Source organism: Protopterus annectens, chromosome 1.part0, assembly GCF_019279795.1.
Source record: "Protopterus annectens isolate FY-2018-M chromosome 1.part0, PAN1.0, whole genome shotgun sequence".
NCBI classification, from domain to species: Eukaryota; Metazoa; Chordata; order Ceratodontiformes; family Protopteridae; genus Protopterus; species Protopterus annectens.
The window spans coordinates 978935968-978951970 of NC_056725.1; the positions used below are offsets into that span (position 1 = coordinate 978935968).

Genomic DNA, 16003 nt, shown 5'->3' on the forward strand with positions numbered 1-16003 from the left:
TGTTAGTAATCCGTTAGTACATGTTCCACATTTTGCCCATTTCTTCCACATTATGAAGGCGAGTGTTTCTCATTTTGGAGATGGAAGGTTGAGACCATACCTCTCCAGTGTACCTCATTAGGAGGAAGTACCTCATTTGGGGTCTTTAAAAGTTCATGTTCCTCAAAATTCCAAAATGTCCCACATTGAAAGAGTCTGTCACACATTCAGTGTTAGGATTTTTTAAGTGAAATTCATGGTAAATAGAAATTAATCATATTAATTCATTAAAGGATCTTCTTTATAAGTAAAACCAGCATATTTTAACCATCCTATGACCTTCCTAGTTGAAGTTGTTAGTAATCCGTTACTACATGTTCCACATTTTGCCCATTTCTTCCACATTATGAAGGCGAGTGTTCCTCATTTTGGAGATGGAAGGTTGAGACCTATGATCACAAGAGAGAACAGTTTAGTTTTCTTTCGGGATTTGGTATGCTTCGGTATTATATGTGATTGGAGATTGATTTACTAAGTACGAACTTGTGTTTTTCGATCATTCAGTATTTTACTTGCCATATATCTTGATGTGCGTGCGTGTGTGCGAGTAGCTAGTCAAACTTCATATTTCTGAGTGCTGAGGGGAAACCAAATTAGAAGTTCGGGACCCATATGGGATAATCAAACAAGGGGAGAACAAACAGACTTCAAAGCGTGACCAGCGATAAAGACCTAATGTTTTCAGTTCGATATGGGAGAGAATTATCCTTACTGTGAAAAGGAGCTGCGTTAATCGTTTGAGAAAAAAGGGAGCCACCTTTACGAGGTTGTAATATGGGGAAACGATGCCACTGTGGATATGCACACTCCCAGTAAATAAAACAAAGAAATAACCACACAAATATTGCAGCTTGGTTCATATGACTATGTGTACCCGACAAGGATGGAGACTGAAGAGGAGTTACTTACTTTCTCGTTTGTTGCGTTTAATAAGACAAACGTAATTTGTGACAACCATAAAAACGCGACAGCTGTTGTTGTGATATTATAAAGCATTTATTTTATTTATATGTGTTTACAGGGTAGTGAACTGTTCAATATTGATCAATTGCAGGCTCAGCCTGGGAAGCACTGTCCTCCTTTTAGTCACAACACGCGCACTATAAACACTCGGTCCAAGGATTTAGTGAGTGGGTAGAGGACGCAATAAAACAGTTTTAATCACAAGGCAAGTTGCGGCAGACTTTGGGAAAAACGCAGGTGCCAGAAAAGAGATGATAAACAGTTAAAGACGTACTTGAAAGGTAAAAGTGCATAAGCAGCTTTTCACAATTTAACATGACTTTTGCAACGCACCCTCTTTCGGGCTGGTTACGCAACATGCCTGAACCACGTGTTAGAAACGCGTGAACAATAAAAGAAGAATGATAACTGGCATTGCGTTTGGAAATATTCCGGTCTTCCGGTAATCCTGTTCCGTAGTTTGCAGGTTACTTTTGCAGTCGCTCCACCCCCTCTTCTGAAATCCTATATTCATTGTGGCCAAAGCTGCAAGAAGCACAGTTTATTGTTGGCAAATGTTCAGGAAGCTGCTGTATGTAAAGCTTCGGAGTTGCAGGTTGCGGAGCTGTGACTTTCGTAGGCACGCAGGATATTCTGCATGAGATTGGACTTTTAAATAATATCGACTAACCTTCAGAAGTATAAGGTGAGTTAAGAAAAATATATTTCAGCAAGCATTTAATTTCCTTACAACTGATGTGTATGCAAAACCAGGACAAATGAAGAGGCATGCACTGGAAATAGCTAAGGTTGCTGCAGCGTTATAGTTTCTTCTCTGCAAAACTTTAGTCAAAGCTAAAGTTGTTTTTAATGTTAAAAAATGTGAGCTTCTGTGAAGTTTTGTTTCCCTTTTTTACTGCTTGGTGGAGATCGCAGTGTTAAGAGTTCCTCCATTGCCCTTCGAATAAGTGTTAGAACTGTGTAGGTTGGGAGATGTTGTGCAATGGGATTCTGCAGTTGTGTACTAATTATGAGATTAGCTTTGTTAACCTATATGCAGCATCATTTATTCCTTGATAACACTGCGTGACAAGACATGCAGGACTGTCTCGTAATGAAGTTAAAAAGGCTGTTGAACAAAATGTTTACGGTTTTCCTTTCTGCTTTTATTAGGGTAGAGGATGGCAGACCACATGATAGCCATGAATCATGGGCGATTTTCCGAGGGAGCTAACGTTCTTCATCATCACCCAGCTCACAGAATGGGAATGGGGCAGTTTCTTAGCCCCCACCATCAGCAACAGCATGCTTTCAATGGGTTAATGGGTGATCACCTACAGTATGGAAGTGGAAATCTGAACTCTAGCAACAGCGGAATCAGACATGCCTTGGGGCCAGGAAATTTGAATGGAGGGCAGCACCCACCGAATAGCCTCCCTCCCAGTGCTAGATTTAGTACTTCTCAATTCATGTCGCCCCCTGTTGGCAGTAACCAAGGAGGGAGTCCACTGACAGCCAGCATGCAGCTACAGAAGCTGAACACTCAGTATTTCAACCACCACCCATTTCAGCACAACAGCCCGTACATGCCGGACGTGCACCCTGCCAGTCACCCTATAAGTGGCACAAATCAACAGCAGTCGCCCTTTAGAGACTGCGATCCCAAGCACAGCTCTAGCCTGCCGCCTGCTGGCCACAGCAATCACCACCCTAGCGGGCACAATCACCATGCCGTCCCCGCGGCAGCCGCAGCCATGCTACCTGTCCCTCTCAATGTCATCGATACAGATTTCATAGACGAGGAGGTGCTCATGTCCTTGGTTGTCGAAATGGGCTTGGACCGCATTAAGGAACTGCCAGAGCTGTGGCTGGGACAGAATGAGTTTGATTTCATGACAGAGTTTGTGTGCAAACAACAACCCAGCAGAGTGAGCTGCTGATTTGTGTGGGGCATGTTTCCCCTTCATCTAAACTGTTTTGAAGCATTCCTTCTGTGAGAGGCAGTATCTCTTATTTCGACTCCCGGCGGTTGTTTGCAAAAAAAAAAAAAAAAAATCTGACTGCAGAAGAATTGCTGTGGGTTTGGGTATCCTTGGGGAGGAAGGGATTTCTGAACATTTGACTTGGTTTGGACTCATTTAATGTAAATACAGTGGAGCTTTACATTTTTACTCCCAAAGTAGCATGGCTGTTCTATTGTAAAAAAATCTAGTAATGGAACCTCCCAGTGCTTATATGTATGTATACATATTGTTTTAATAGCTACAGATTTAAGCAAAATTGTAACATGGGAAAATGGATCACTTAAGGTGGTTTATGCCATACGAAAGAGCAACGTGCTCAGACACCACTCTACTGTGTATCCAGGATTTCCAGTGCTCAACCTTTTGTGGATCATGAAAAGGGATACTGTTGCTTTAAAAGGCTGCCACCCATCCCCCATCCACCCTTTTATGTGCAGACAATAAAATGGTGTGGAATGTTGACAAGTCAGTGGCAAGCATTTCACTGAGATGTTTTAGTCTGTTCTGTCTGAAAACTATCACCACTGTGCTAATATAGTTTACGCAATACATGGAGATACTACTGTGTTGAAGCTTTTTAGAGAATTTGACAGTATTTTTGTACAAAAAACTTTTTTTTAAACAAACGTGTTAATTTATTCTATTTTATTTGCTAATGTCAATAAAAGTGAAGAAATAAAGACCAAAAATAGTTTTCGTCTGTATGCTTTGATCATCACTGAACGTGGTTGTGCTTAATATATTTTATTAAGGAGTCTGCAACTGCAGGATTTCAGTAAGACTGACAGCTTTGCTAGTAATTTGTTGCAGCGTTAGAAGACGTCACGCCCTTTAATTGTGCTGCATTGTGCCCCTGATTTACTGCGTTAATAAATACATTTGGCCACTTACACTCGTGAACTGATTTAACCTTCATCCATTATCTCTCATTTTTATAATACAGATTCAATAAAATGTAGTTATAGCGACAGCTGACATACTTACCCAGAACGTAGAATTGATAACTGCTGGTCTTTCTTGGGAAGACAAATGCATGAGGGAGGTGACATTGAACACCGTTGACTAGAGAAGTCACAGATGTTATTTGTACTTGTGATTTAGCTGTATAGTTATTTATTGATTAGTTTTCTTAATGTGGAGAAAGTACCATGAACTATAGGAGGGCAGTTAGTGGTGCGTTTTGTCACACCGGTTTCAATACTGTTATGCAACCCTGGATATGTTGATTTAGGTTGCCTACATGTCCTACAGACTTTACAACTGTTTTTCTGTGTACTTTCATAGTGGCAGTGACTGTACTGACAATTATGAGATACTTTTGACAATTATGAAATACTTTTCCTAGATTGGAAAGAATCATTTGTGCATTTGTTAGGTTGAGTGCTTGCAGTTTTGTGCATGTTATACCAAATCAAGATATGAAATAAAAGGTCTTGCTAATTAATTGTGTTAAACTACAAAGCAAATAACATAACCTGAATCCCTTTGAGTGAGGGGACTGCCAGTTAGGGAACAAAGGAATTCCAGCATTTATACAAAATGTACAGGTCTGTAGCCAGAATAATAGGAAGTTTTTTTTTTTTTTTTTATTTGCAGGCCATTTAAGATAGCTGCAGGGACAATGCAACTCCTAGATCAGGTATAATGAAGTCCAAGAGAGACGTAGGAAGATGAGGTGTGGTTGTATTGACAGTTTAGCTAATGGACAGATAATTGAACTGAGCGTTTGAACCAGATGGTTCTTTTCATGGTACGAGTCTTCATTTCCATGTGGCGTCTTACCCTCATGTCTTTTTAGACAGCTATACAGTGGATAATGGGATTATTCTGCATATGCATTCTCTTTATTCATTTGAGTAATCAACTGCATGTTATAACATGTATTGGTGGTATGACTAGATATGCATTCTTTCTTCCGTCTTTGTTTTGTTTTCACTTTTGTGTGCTACTCCACTGTGATTCTGAAGGGTGCAGAGTGTCATGGAACTGTTTGCAGAGAATTATTCTCTTAATGGTCCTTCATCCTTCATCACAAATGCAATTATCAGGTTTGCTAAGTGGTTAGTGTTAGTCTGTGAATAAGATTCACTCTGCTGAGTCTTGTGTCACACCTTTATGTTATGTGTTGGTATGGTAATTTTATTTTTGGTGAACTTCTTGAGTAGATTAAAGCTAGCAGGTTAACTTCTGAAAATTGCCTGATTCTATAGACAATATATGAATGGTTAGCAGCATAGACCGTATATGAATGGTTAGCAGCAGGAGTCCTAGGTTGCAGTATTTAAAAGAGAAAAATGTCTGGAAGAGCAGGATCTGCACATTGTATTTATCTTGCTTAGAGTCAGATCTTTGAGTTGGGACTGTTCTCGCCTTAACCTGTCCCCAACAATACATGAGAATGGCTGCTGTTTCCATCATAGGAAAAGGTGTTGAGGGGGCTCTTACTTTCGTTGAGAGATGCAACTACTTTGTTTTGGTAGCATTACTTTCAGAGTTGTGAGACATCAGGTAGCAGAGAGACGTATGCTGTTCCGAGTATATCTGCCTCTCTTTCTTTCTCCATATATATTTCAATTCTTAGTACTGAAGTATGACAGTGCTGTAGATAGTGTTTGTACTGCGTGGTAATTCTGTGGTATACTACTGCTATGTATAATGCTAGTTATGTTCTGCACTGTCCTCTTGTTTCTCTGTTTAAAATCGGATGTGTTTTTCCAACCAGCATTGTATTTCTTCAAGTGAGGTCGAGTAGCTCTCTGGTACTAAAAGGTTAATGTACTGACAAATTCAGTTACATTAAGTATGCATAATATTTCATATTCTTTTAGTTGGAATACTTGCAGTAAATGTGTGAAGATACCTATATTCAGAAATCCTGTGGATTTCTGCACTTCTGTGATCATTTGATTTAGTCTTTTTGATTTCTGTCCCTTTTTTTTTTTTGGAATTTTAGCAATTCTGTAGACTTGGGAGTTTGACACCATATTATCTGGTGTTGCATTGTATGCAGCTTTCTACAGTCACACAATGCTATCTTGCCAATTGAACTGGTGACAACTTTTTCCCAATTGCCACATAGCACTGTCTAGTTAAGTGACTTCATAGTCGCACAGTAAGCCAAAGGTTTCTGAGGAAACTGAATCCTGCACTATGGGAAGCAGCTCCCTAGCAGCTCATAGCCTTTCTGCTAATTGGCAGACATAATGGAGACCATAGGTTTCAAACCCAGTTCTTTTCATGCAGTAGGCAAGACTTGATGTGGTTTAGGGTTGGCATAGTAGCTTCAGTCACCGGTGGCTTAATTCTGGATGGTGTTGTGATTACCACAAAAGTTTAAGCATCTCCTGCTTGATTTATATGGAACCGATCAAAGAGAGTATGTTTCCTGTACATTGTTGATTACTATGAGGTGATGACAAGTGAACATATAACTCCTGCTTAATGCATGATGCAAGTTAGTTAGACATTCACATTATTAAAGAGTAAATGTTTCAACCTGAAAAGCAATTTTGTAAATATTGCAGTTCGGCAAATTGACAACTTAATTGGGCACCAGTGTGCACCTCCCCCGAAAAGAGAGGAAAAAAATACATAGATTCTCCCAGTTTATCAACTTAAAGTTAAAAAGGGGAAGCAGACCTCTCGGTCATCCGATTATGTTGCCTGAGAAGAGACTCAAGTCAGCAGCGGTGTTTTTACAAAGGGAAAGTCCCCAGACTCTTCATGACCCAACTTCTCCAAGTATGGTCAAGAAACTTTGAAGTTAATAAACATCCATGCTTCCATAGTTTATTGATTGACCTTAAGTATTTCAGTCATGAAAATCCAAAAGAGAATTTAAATGATCCACGTGGTTGTGTATATTTGTTTTATAATGTGTATGTATATGTGTTTTAGATACAGCACTATTAATGTTGATTCATCAACTTTTTACTATATTCCGCCAGGTAAAATAGCATAAAAAACTGAACTAAAGAAGACGCGTCTGTACTGTAAACATCATATTGTTCCTTACAAAGTACAGTGCTTTTATGCAAAGAATTAAAGAAAAAGGCAGAAACCTCAATGTTTTTTTATGTTCATCAAGTAACTTTAATACAAAACACAATATGTAACTTGTTTTTTATTGATGAGGAAAAAGTCCCACAAGCAAACTTTTTCAACAGTTTTAACAAACCTATGATATAACTTAGCACATAACTGTCTGCAAAATGCATTATAGTTTTTGTAGCTAAACCCTGTGCTTTTTCGGATAAATAAAAAAAAAAGTTGAAAATTCACTTTTCCAAATTCCTTTTTTATGTATTTACTTAATATTTATTGACTGGTAGTAGACAGTCAATGAACTGTCTGTGTGTACATGCTACAAATCCAAGTGTCAACAAAGTAATAAATTTAGTAAAGGCAAGCTGAGTAGGGCCTTAATTTACATTAACGGTATTTGACAAGGCCATCTGTAGTAAAACATATCAACATGGTAGCATGCACAACAGCATCATTTTACTAAGCAATATTGAGTTATAGTCTGTCGGGAGTGATTAGCTGTAAAGCTACAAAACGTAACAGAACTTGATAGTAAATGTAGAAAATCTGGGAGATGAAAGAAAACCATGTATTTTGTTTAAAAACAAAAAGAGCAAATCACAAATGCAAAGTAAATTGCAAATGTAATAAAAGGAATGTGTACCGCTTTGGTTTTAGAGATGTATAGTAACTGCACTGTAGGGCTTAGGAGCATGTCTTGTAGCTGTGGGCTTCATCACTCATATAATACTGACTCTGTGTACTTGTATTAACAAGATATTCCACAGACTTTTCTCTCTGTCTCTCTCCGTCTCTCTCTCTCCGTCTCTCTCTTTCTGCCTCTCTCTTTCTGTCTCTCTCTCTCTCTCTCCGTCTCTGTGTCTCTCTCTCTCGATTGGGACTGATGCATACAGTGTCTAACAACCAACATTTGACGCCATGAATCTTTGGAAAAGGCTTCAACATGGGTCCTGTGGCAGATAAGTCCATGTCTCTTCCTTTCTTTATTGTGTTTGAGATTAAGTTTTGATGGGTTGTGATTGACATTGCATGCATCAGTTGCAATCCATATGGAATAAAATAAATAAATAAACAGACTGCCACCATATCTAGACCTCTTTAGATGGGGTAGCAGCTTGTGATCTGAAAACATCAGTCATCTTTAGGCACCAAAATTACACCATGAGATTCTCCCTAGTGATGACCTTTCTTTACTTGTTTATGCCTCAAAACTTTTGAAGGCATTCTGTAGTCAAGTTTCTCTCATTTGGAACTACTTCCCTACAAGATACCCAAGATACACTTGGCTTTTTAATATGTTCTTAGAGGTCATCTTGTGGTAGACCAGCACACCTGCTAAATGTTGCAATGGTTAATACCAAGCAACAATTCAAGCTACAAATATTGGCTATATTAATTTTTTTTGTACCTGAATCCTTACGTTACTCTAAATATTGTTTCCTTTTTGCATATATGCCCACGATTCTTGCTTTTTTTTTTTTTTTTGTCCATGTATTTGTATTTAACACTTACCTGTAATCTACTAGACTTGGTTTTTCCTAATTTCTTATTCTGTATTTTGTGTATTGCTGTTGCTCATTAAGCCTGGGTGGTGTCTGAAAAGGTCAGTGGACCTGCTCACCTGCCTGGTGAACAAACAGTAAGTTGTTGTCTTCGGCTTTTACCGGTTAGGGGTTGCCACAGCAGAACTCCAGTCCGCTAATGATTGGCAGTCTATTTTCATGAACGCCAAGGTGCCAGTTTGTCGTTCAACCTTCAGTGAAGGCACGCTCATTTACGCATGTTGTTTGAACGTCCACCCAACAGCGGGGAGGACATGCAGACTCCACACAGATATATAGATATATATATATATATATATATATATATATATATATATATATATATATATATATTGGTCGGTCTCGCTTTGTGTATCCACTGTGCTACAAAGTAAATCATAAAGCAGTGTTTTTCATATGTGTGTGTGTATGTGTACATAGATATATGTTTACACACGTGCATGTACATGCCACTTCATCTTGTACTCAAAATATTGAATCTAAACTGATCAAACATAAATGCTTGAAACTGACATTACTGAAAAAAACACTTTTGTGCAGTAAAACAACACCCCCTGCTACAGCAAGTAAAGGGCATATTTCCTGATCCCAGCTGTACTACAATCTTTCACAGAAAAAAAGATGGTATAGGCAGCCTTTCAATCACTCATACCAGCTCTTTTTCACTCTTGACAACCGTAATGTAACTCATACATATACACAAACACATAATCATGTAGTAGAATACCTGCACCTCCAGACACATTGTTAGGAAACTGTATGAATGCTCATGCTTTTGACTTTTTATTTAGTCACAATGTGAATTAAACCACCTTGGATGTGCAATGTGATTGCCTGCATTTTTTGCTAACATTGTAAAAATGTATTTAACAGAATATGTACCTTTTGAACAGGTTTCCATTTGCGATAGTATTACTTATTGATAACTGCACATTTATAGATAACTGCACATTTATAGTAGGATGCATACACATTTTTCAATAACTTGGTGCTCAATGGACATTCTAAAGTTTCCTGATTATAACAGTAAGGGACTATTTGTCACTAACGTGGTGGCAGCCCAAGAGGAGATACTGCAAGCAGAGTGATGGGTTACAGGTATCCCACTTATTGAATTCCTCCTGAAATCTACAGGTTGAATGCCTAGAAAAATTATAGATGTGAAACTTATAATGCATGAGAAAAGATGCTGAAACTTGAACTGTACAAGAAATATTTAATAAATGGAATCAGCAGATCTTAAGAGGCATTTGATGTTTTGAAAAGTACTCCATTGTGGACAGTGAACAAGTAGCTTGTAATGTTGGGTGATTGCTTAAAATCTTTTTTGATGTGAAAGAGGTACAATAATTCATCCATGTCATCCTTGCTTGCCACAAGCTGCTTTCAGAGTAAATCATTAAGCCTTTTGTTTCAGAAATGGGATCTTATGTTGATAAGCAGCAGAAGGAGAAACCTGAGCATGCAGATATGCCTAATACGCCTAAGCGAGTAGAACCATACAAGCCTAAACAATGATGAAATCTAAAGACAAAGTTGAATGTGTGAGAAACAATAGCTGGAATGAGAACTGAGTTTGGATACTGGTTTCCAATCAAAAGTTGAAGGCAAATTGTCATGACTACTGAGTAGCATTTCCTTCAAAATACTGTTTGTGTTTGTTTCATGAAAATAAGTAGAACTGTATAATCCAATTAGAAATCCAAAATCGTACTGATATATGTTGCATCTGCAAATGTGTTATTGAGGGCAGTCATACCACTTGTGATGTAATCATTTTTCACATTCATTGTTTGAAACAAAAGCTGCTGTGCTGTTTTAACCATTACACAAAGGTGAATTGTAAAGGTAATTGTGTAGTTTAGTGACACACACTATCAAAATTTTGAACCATACTCCGATTCTACTATCGTCGAACACGGACGCTCAAACGGTAATATCGATGTCAAAAAAACAATCTAGGAACGAGTTTTAACATGGATCGAAGTAGGGGAAATGTTTGTAGTTCGGAATAATACTGAACACCTACCTCGACCCATGTTAAAACCCGTTCTTAGATTGTTTTTTTTACATCGATATTACCGTTTTCGAGCTTCCATGTTCGATAGTACAGTCGACTGAGTACGGTTTGAAATTTTGATAGTAAACCAATTAAACCACCCTTTAAACCACCCTTTAAATGTGCAACAATGATGTAAGCCTGGAAAGGAAACAAATGATGAATAGTGCTGTTCCAAAATAGCATGAGACTGAAGCCATTTGGATAGGGATGAAAAAATGCGAATAAAGTCACCTGTAATGAAGACACAGTTTATTGCTTATTTAATAGAATCTGTTTTGGATGGGACATAGGTATGATATTTTTTTTTATTTTATTTTTATTTTACATTTGTTTACCGGGAAAGTCCGACTGGAACTAGGTCCATTTATAGCGGAGGCCCGGGTAGAAAAGCTCCAGAACATCAATTTTATACAGTGTTATATATACAATCAAAAAATATTTCATACAATAGATCTTTCCAGGCAAGTTTACATTACACAGAGGACCCTGGATGTCTGTGATACACTCATCAAAGTGACATCACAGAAAGCAGTATAGTAGCTGAAAGTAGTCCTGTTTTTTAGGAGTTTCTGAAGTGCTGCGTATTAGGCATAGTGAGCAGTGATAGAAAGGAGAACAGAAGAAATGGAGGAGATTAGGAAAGCATTTACGTAATGCAAGGACAGAGCCATGACTGCAAGAGGTGTGGCTTATGATGTTTTGAACAGTGAGATAGATGTTACTGAGGATATATTTTGGGAGAGCTTATTCCATTCCTTAGCGATGGTATGCTAGAAGAGGGCTTTCCCTGCAGTGTTGTTGGCTTTGGATATACAGAGCATGGTCTTGTTGGATGAGCATAGAGGATGGTTTGCTGAGTATTGGTTTAGTAGTTGGTTTAGGGCTGGCATTTTGTGGGGATTCTTTAGTATGTTGAAGGTGAGCACTAGTTGCTGATACCTAATTAGCTGAGGGAGTTCTAACCATTGTAGCTGTTGATGACGTCTAAAAGTGGAGTTATTTGCAAATTTTGCAATCTTATTGTAACATGATTCTAGTTTGTCTAGGTCTGTTTTCCTGATGTGAATTAGGATTGGTGATGCATATAGTAGGGTAGACAAGAGTTGGGTTTGGGCTAGGGTGATTCCTGCTTGGTCTGATAGGAACTGTTTGTGTTTGTATAAAGTTCCTAATTTTTTATGAACCTTTTTAATAGTTTGAGAGATGTGGACATTGAAGTTAAGATCCTGATCTATTTCAACACTGAGTAGCTTAGTATGGGGGGATGGAGAGATTAATATGCCGTTGCTGGAGGTGATGGTGAAAGAAAGAGGTGTGGTTTTGTATTTGTTGGGGGTGAATAGAAGTAATTTGGTGGTCTTGGGATTTAGAATAAGGTGGATGTCAGTAATCCATTTTTCTACAGAGCAGAAGGATTCTTGGGTAAGTTTCTGAAGAGTAGATATGTTGGGGCTGAGCAGATTAGGGTGGAGTCATCTGTGTACTGTATAAGTGATGCATGCAGGGTGGAGGTATGTAGTTTGGTAAAAATGGTAAATAGTAAAGGACCTATTACTGATCCTTGTGGAATGCCTACAGTAGTTGGTAGTAGTGGTGATAGTATGCCTTGCCATTTTACTGACTGTTTTCAATCAGAGAGATAGTTTTGAACCAGGAAGTAGCAGAGGGGGCAAAGGAGATGACGGTTAGAGTGTCTATAAGTAGGTTGTGTGAGACCATGTGAAATGCCTTAGACAGATCTAAGAAAATGGCTGATACAAAATTATTGTTGTTTCTAAATTGATTAATCTGGTTGGTAAAGGAGAGAACAGTAGTTGTACTGTGGTTTGGGCGGAATCCATGCTGTGTGAGGGAGAGGAGATTATGTGAGGTTAAGAAGAGCATCACCTAGGTGTGAATGCATCTCTCCAGGAGTTTAGAAGGGGGGTAGGATTACAATGGGGCAGTAGTTTGATAGTTCATAGGAGTTACCTCCTTTGTGTAGGGGTATTATGTATGACACTTTCCATAGTTGGGGAATGTAGGCTTCCTGTATGGAGCGGTTTATAAGAAGTGAAATGGGGTAGGCTAGGGATTCTGTGGCTAATTTTAGGAAAGTAGTTGGTAGGCCATCTGCTGTGAGAGTGGTGGGTTTTAGTTTTGAGAGTAATTTTCTTACTGTGGAGGTTGGTATGGGTGAGAGGGTAAAGGGGGGTATATTATTGTGATGTATAGTTGGGGCGAGTATGGGGTTATTGTTAAATAGCTGGGTAGATAATGATAGGATAGAGTCTGTGAAGTGATGGTTAAACTGGGAAGCTATGCTGTCATTATCATTGTTGGTGTTGGGAGCTGGGGTTGTAGTTTGGCCGGGTTTTAAAAGGGAATTCAAAGCCTGCCAGAACTTTTTGGTGTATTTGGAATGTTTGTTTTGGATCCCTAGGAAGTAGTTTTGTTTGTCCATTTTTAAGTTGTTGATATATTTGTTTATCTTGGTTGATGTTATTCTTTTTCAAGTTCTTCCAGGCATTATCTCTGGCTTTTAGTAGTACTTTTGTTGTCCTATTTAGCCAAGAGGCATAGTTAACCTTAGTTCTATGTTTCTTGATGGGAGCTAGTATGTTTAGCACTTTCATAAAAAGTATTATTGAAATATTCAACTGCCTGGTCTAATGGTAGGTATTGTAGTGGGTGCCAGTTACTTTGTTGTAGCATACTGTTAAGGATTTGTGGCTTTACGTTGTGCTAATTTTGGTGGTCTTATATAGTATAGGTTTGGGTATGTTTACTTGTCTACGAAGGAGGAAAGTGGGGCAGTGGTCACTCAGTATTTTAGGTAGGCAGCCCACATAATTTTCTTTGGTGAGGCTAACTAAAGTCCAATCAAGAATGGAGGGTTTATTGGATCTTTTGTCAACTCTGGTGGGTTCTTGGATTAATTGTGTGAATCCAAACAAGTTTATATGGTTTGTAGGATTGTTGGCATTGCAGGCTAGCCAGTCTAGGTTTAGGTCTCCTAGCAGGATGGTTTCCTGGGGTAGGTTGAGTGTGGCCCATTGTAGTATCTCTTCTATTATAGGTGAGTTATTTCCTGGAGGAACATAACTGCAGAGGATGTTGATTCTCTTTTTGTTTTTGAGGGAGATAATGGAGCCTAATGTTTCGGAGTTGCCAAAAATGGGAAGTGGGGTTTTAAGGGGTTGGAGGTTGTGTGTTTTTAAATAAGGTTGCAACTCCACCACCCTTTTTGGTATCTCTGTCTTGCCTTAGAATGTTATAACCGGGGGGAGAATTTCTTCATTTTGGGTGGTGGGTTTTAGCCAGGTTTCAGTAATGTTTACTATATCTGGTGAGTATTGGGCTATGAATGTGTGCAAGTCCTGTAGTGTTTGGATATACTTCTTGAGTTTAAGTTAATAAGTAGGTCTGTTTCCTGTTTGTGGAAGAGAATTTCATAGCTTGGATCTGGGTTTGGGTGTATGTCTCCTGAGATTAGTAGCCATCTTTTGAGGAATAACTTGGATGGCGTGAGCTAGGTCTGTATGATGTCCAGCTGCTGTTATTCTATGGGGAGATAATGTGGTTTGTGTATATAGTATAACGAGCTACTATTAAATAGTGTGGGGCAGATTATAATGTTTGTATGTGTATCTATGTGTGTTATGTGGAAGGTAGTGTTTAATGGTATGATAGCATGTATGGATGTGGTGTAGGCTAGAGTAGTGAGAGTTAGTAGTAGTAGTAGTAGTGGTAGTATGCCTTGCATGATATGTCAGGGGTTAGTAGAGGGGATGTATGTATATGTAGGAGGGTGTGGCATGGGAGTGGATCTGGCAATTGATGGAAGGTGATAGGTTGTAGAAGTAGGGGTGTGACTATTAGCAGTATAAAGGTATGACCACTGGGGGCGGGTGAGAATTTGGGGGCAGGGTAGTTTATCCATGTCATTCTAAATCTTATAAGTAGGACTAGGGAGCCCATTAATGCTAGGTACTGAGTACTCCTCTCACGTCTCTATATGAACATCATACACAACAAATTTGTGAGACTCCTAAAAAGTACATTTTTCCTGAAATATGTAATGTGCGTGCAAGTTGTAACTATACAAATTCCACTCTAAAGCAAATATCTGCACCTAAGGAGGCATTAGCAGTAAGTAACAGAGAAATACAAGGCCATAGACAAGGGAAAGGTGGTTCACACAGTCTACTTTGACCTCGCCAAGACTTTCGACACCATTCCACACTTGGGTATTACAGAAAAACTCACCAGCCTGAACATAAACCCCTACGTCATGAGATGAGTTGCCGACTGGCTTACAGACGGAACTCACACGGTAAGAATAGCGGGCTCCAGGTCAGACTCTAAACCAGTCACAAGTGGTGTCCTGCAAGGCTCGGTCCTGGGACCCCTACTGTTTGGCATATATTTCTTAGAAGTGCAGGCAAACACAGGAGGACTATGGCTAACCATGTTCGCTGATGACTGCAAACTGGGAGCAATAATTGACTCTCTGGCTGACACGGACATCCTCCAAAAGGGCCTTACTGAGACAGACACCTGGTGTCAGTCATAAATGCATAGTCATCCCATTTGGGAAAAACAAAACACCCACAAATTGCCACATAGGTGGCAGCTCCCTTAATACAGGAGAGGTAATAAGACATCTGGGGACTCAGGTAGATAGTAATCTCTCCTTTGACAATCATGTTGCCAAAGTAGTTAGGAAATCCTTCTATGTAGCCCATCTAATTACTAAAGGGTTTGCATCTAGAAATAGAGGTTATAGTGCCCCGCTACTTGTCACTCATTAGACCCATGATAGAGTACAATGCCCCATTTGATGTACCTCACAAGACAATTCCAACAGCTGGAACGACCACAAAAGCACCTCACGAAGAGGATTGACTGGCCTCAAACCTATGTCCTATGCAGCCCAACTGAAAAAACTCAGGCTGTACTCAGTGGCATCTCGCTTACTCAGAGGTGATCTCTGCCTGACTTACAAAGCCATGTCCAACTCAAAATTGATGGACATGCTCCACCTAAAGAAATCCAAGTCGCTGCGAGCCGCACGCTCTAGTGAGCTAAACCTCACCACAACAATAAATAGAACATGCTGGAGGGATAGATTCCTGTCAGAGACCCTGCATGCTTTGGAACAAAATTCCTAATTACATTAGGCAGAGCTCCTCACTAACACTCTTTAAGAGAAGCCTTGACGAGTGGATGGTAACAGAAAATACACCCCTGGGATCACTTCATTGGCTCTGCTTGACAGAGACTCAGTTAATCAATGGGGCGCGAAAGCCGACACTCTGTCTAGGCTTATAAATGCCCTCGGGCAGATA

General features: G+C 39.3%; 1 protein-coding gene across 1 annotated transcript; it reads left to right on the forward strand.

The window, feature by feature from the left end:
• The first annotated feature begins 1532 nt into the window (after nt 1–1532).
• CITED2 (Cbp/p300 interacting transactivator with Glu/Asp rich carboxy-terminal domain 2) lies at nt 1533–3694 on the forward strand. Its single transcript, XM_044064722.1, has 2 exons — nt 1533–1687; nt 2155–3694. Exon 2 carries the CDS (start codon nt 2163–2165, stop codon nt 2919–2921), a length of 759 nt encoding a protein of 252 aa, XP_043920657.1. The 5' UTR covers nt 1533–1687; nt 2155–2162; the 3' UTR covers nt 2922–3694.
• The last annotated feature ends 12309 nt before the right edge of the window (nt 3695–16003 follow it).

Excerpts from the sequence above, each read along its gene's own strand:
- CITED2 (XM_044064722.1), top strand. The coding sequence starts at position 2,163 with ATGGCAGACCACATGATAGCCATGAATCATGGGCGATTTTCCGAGGGA.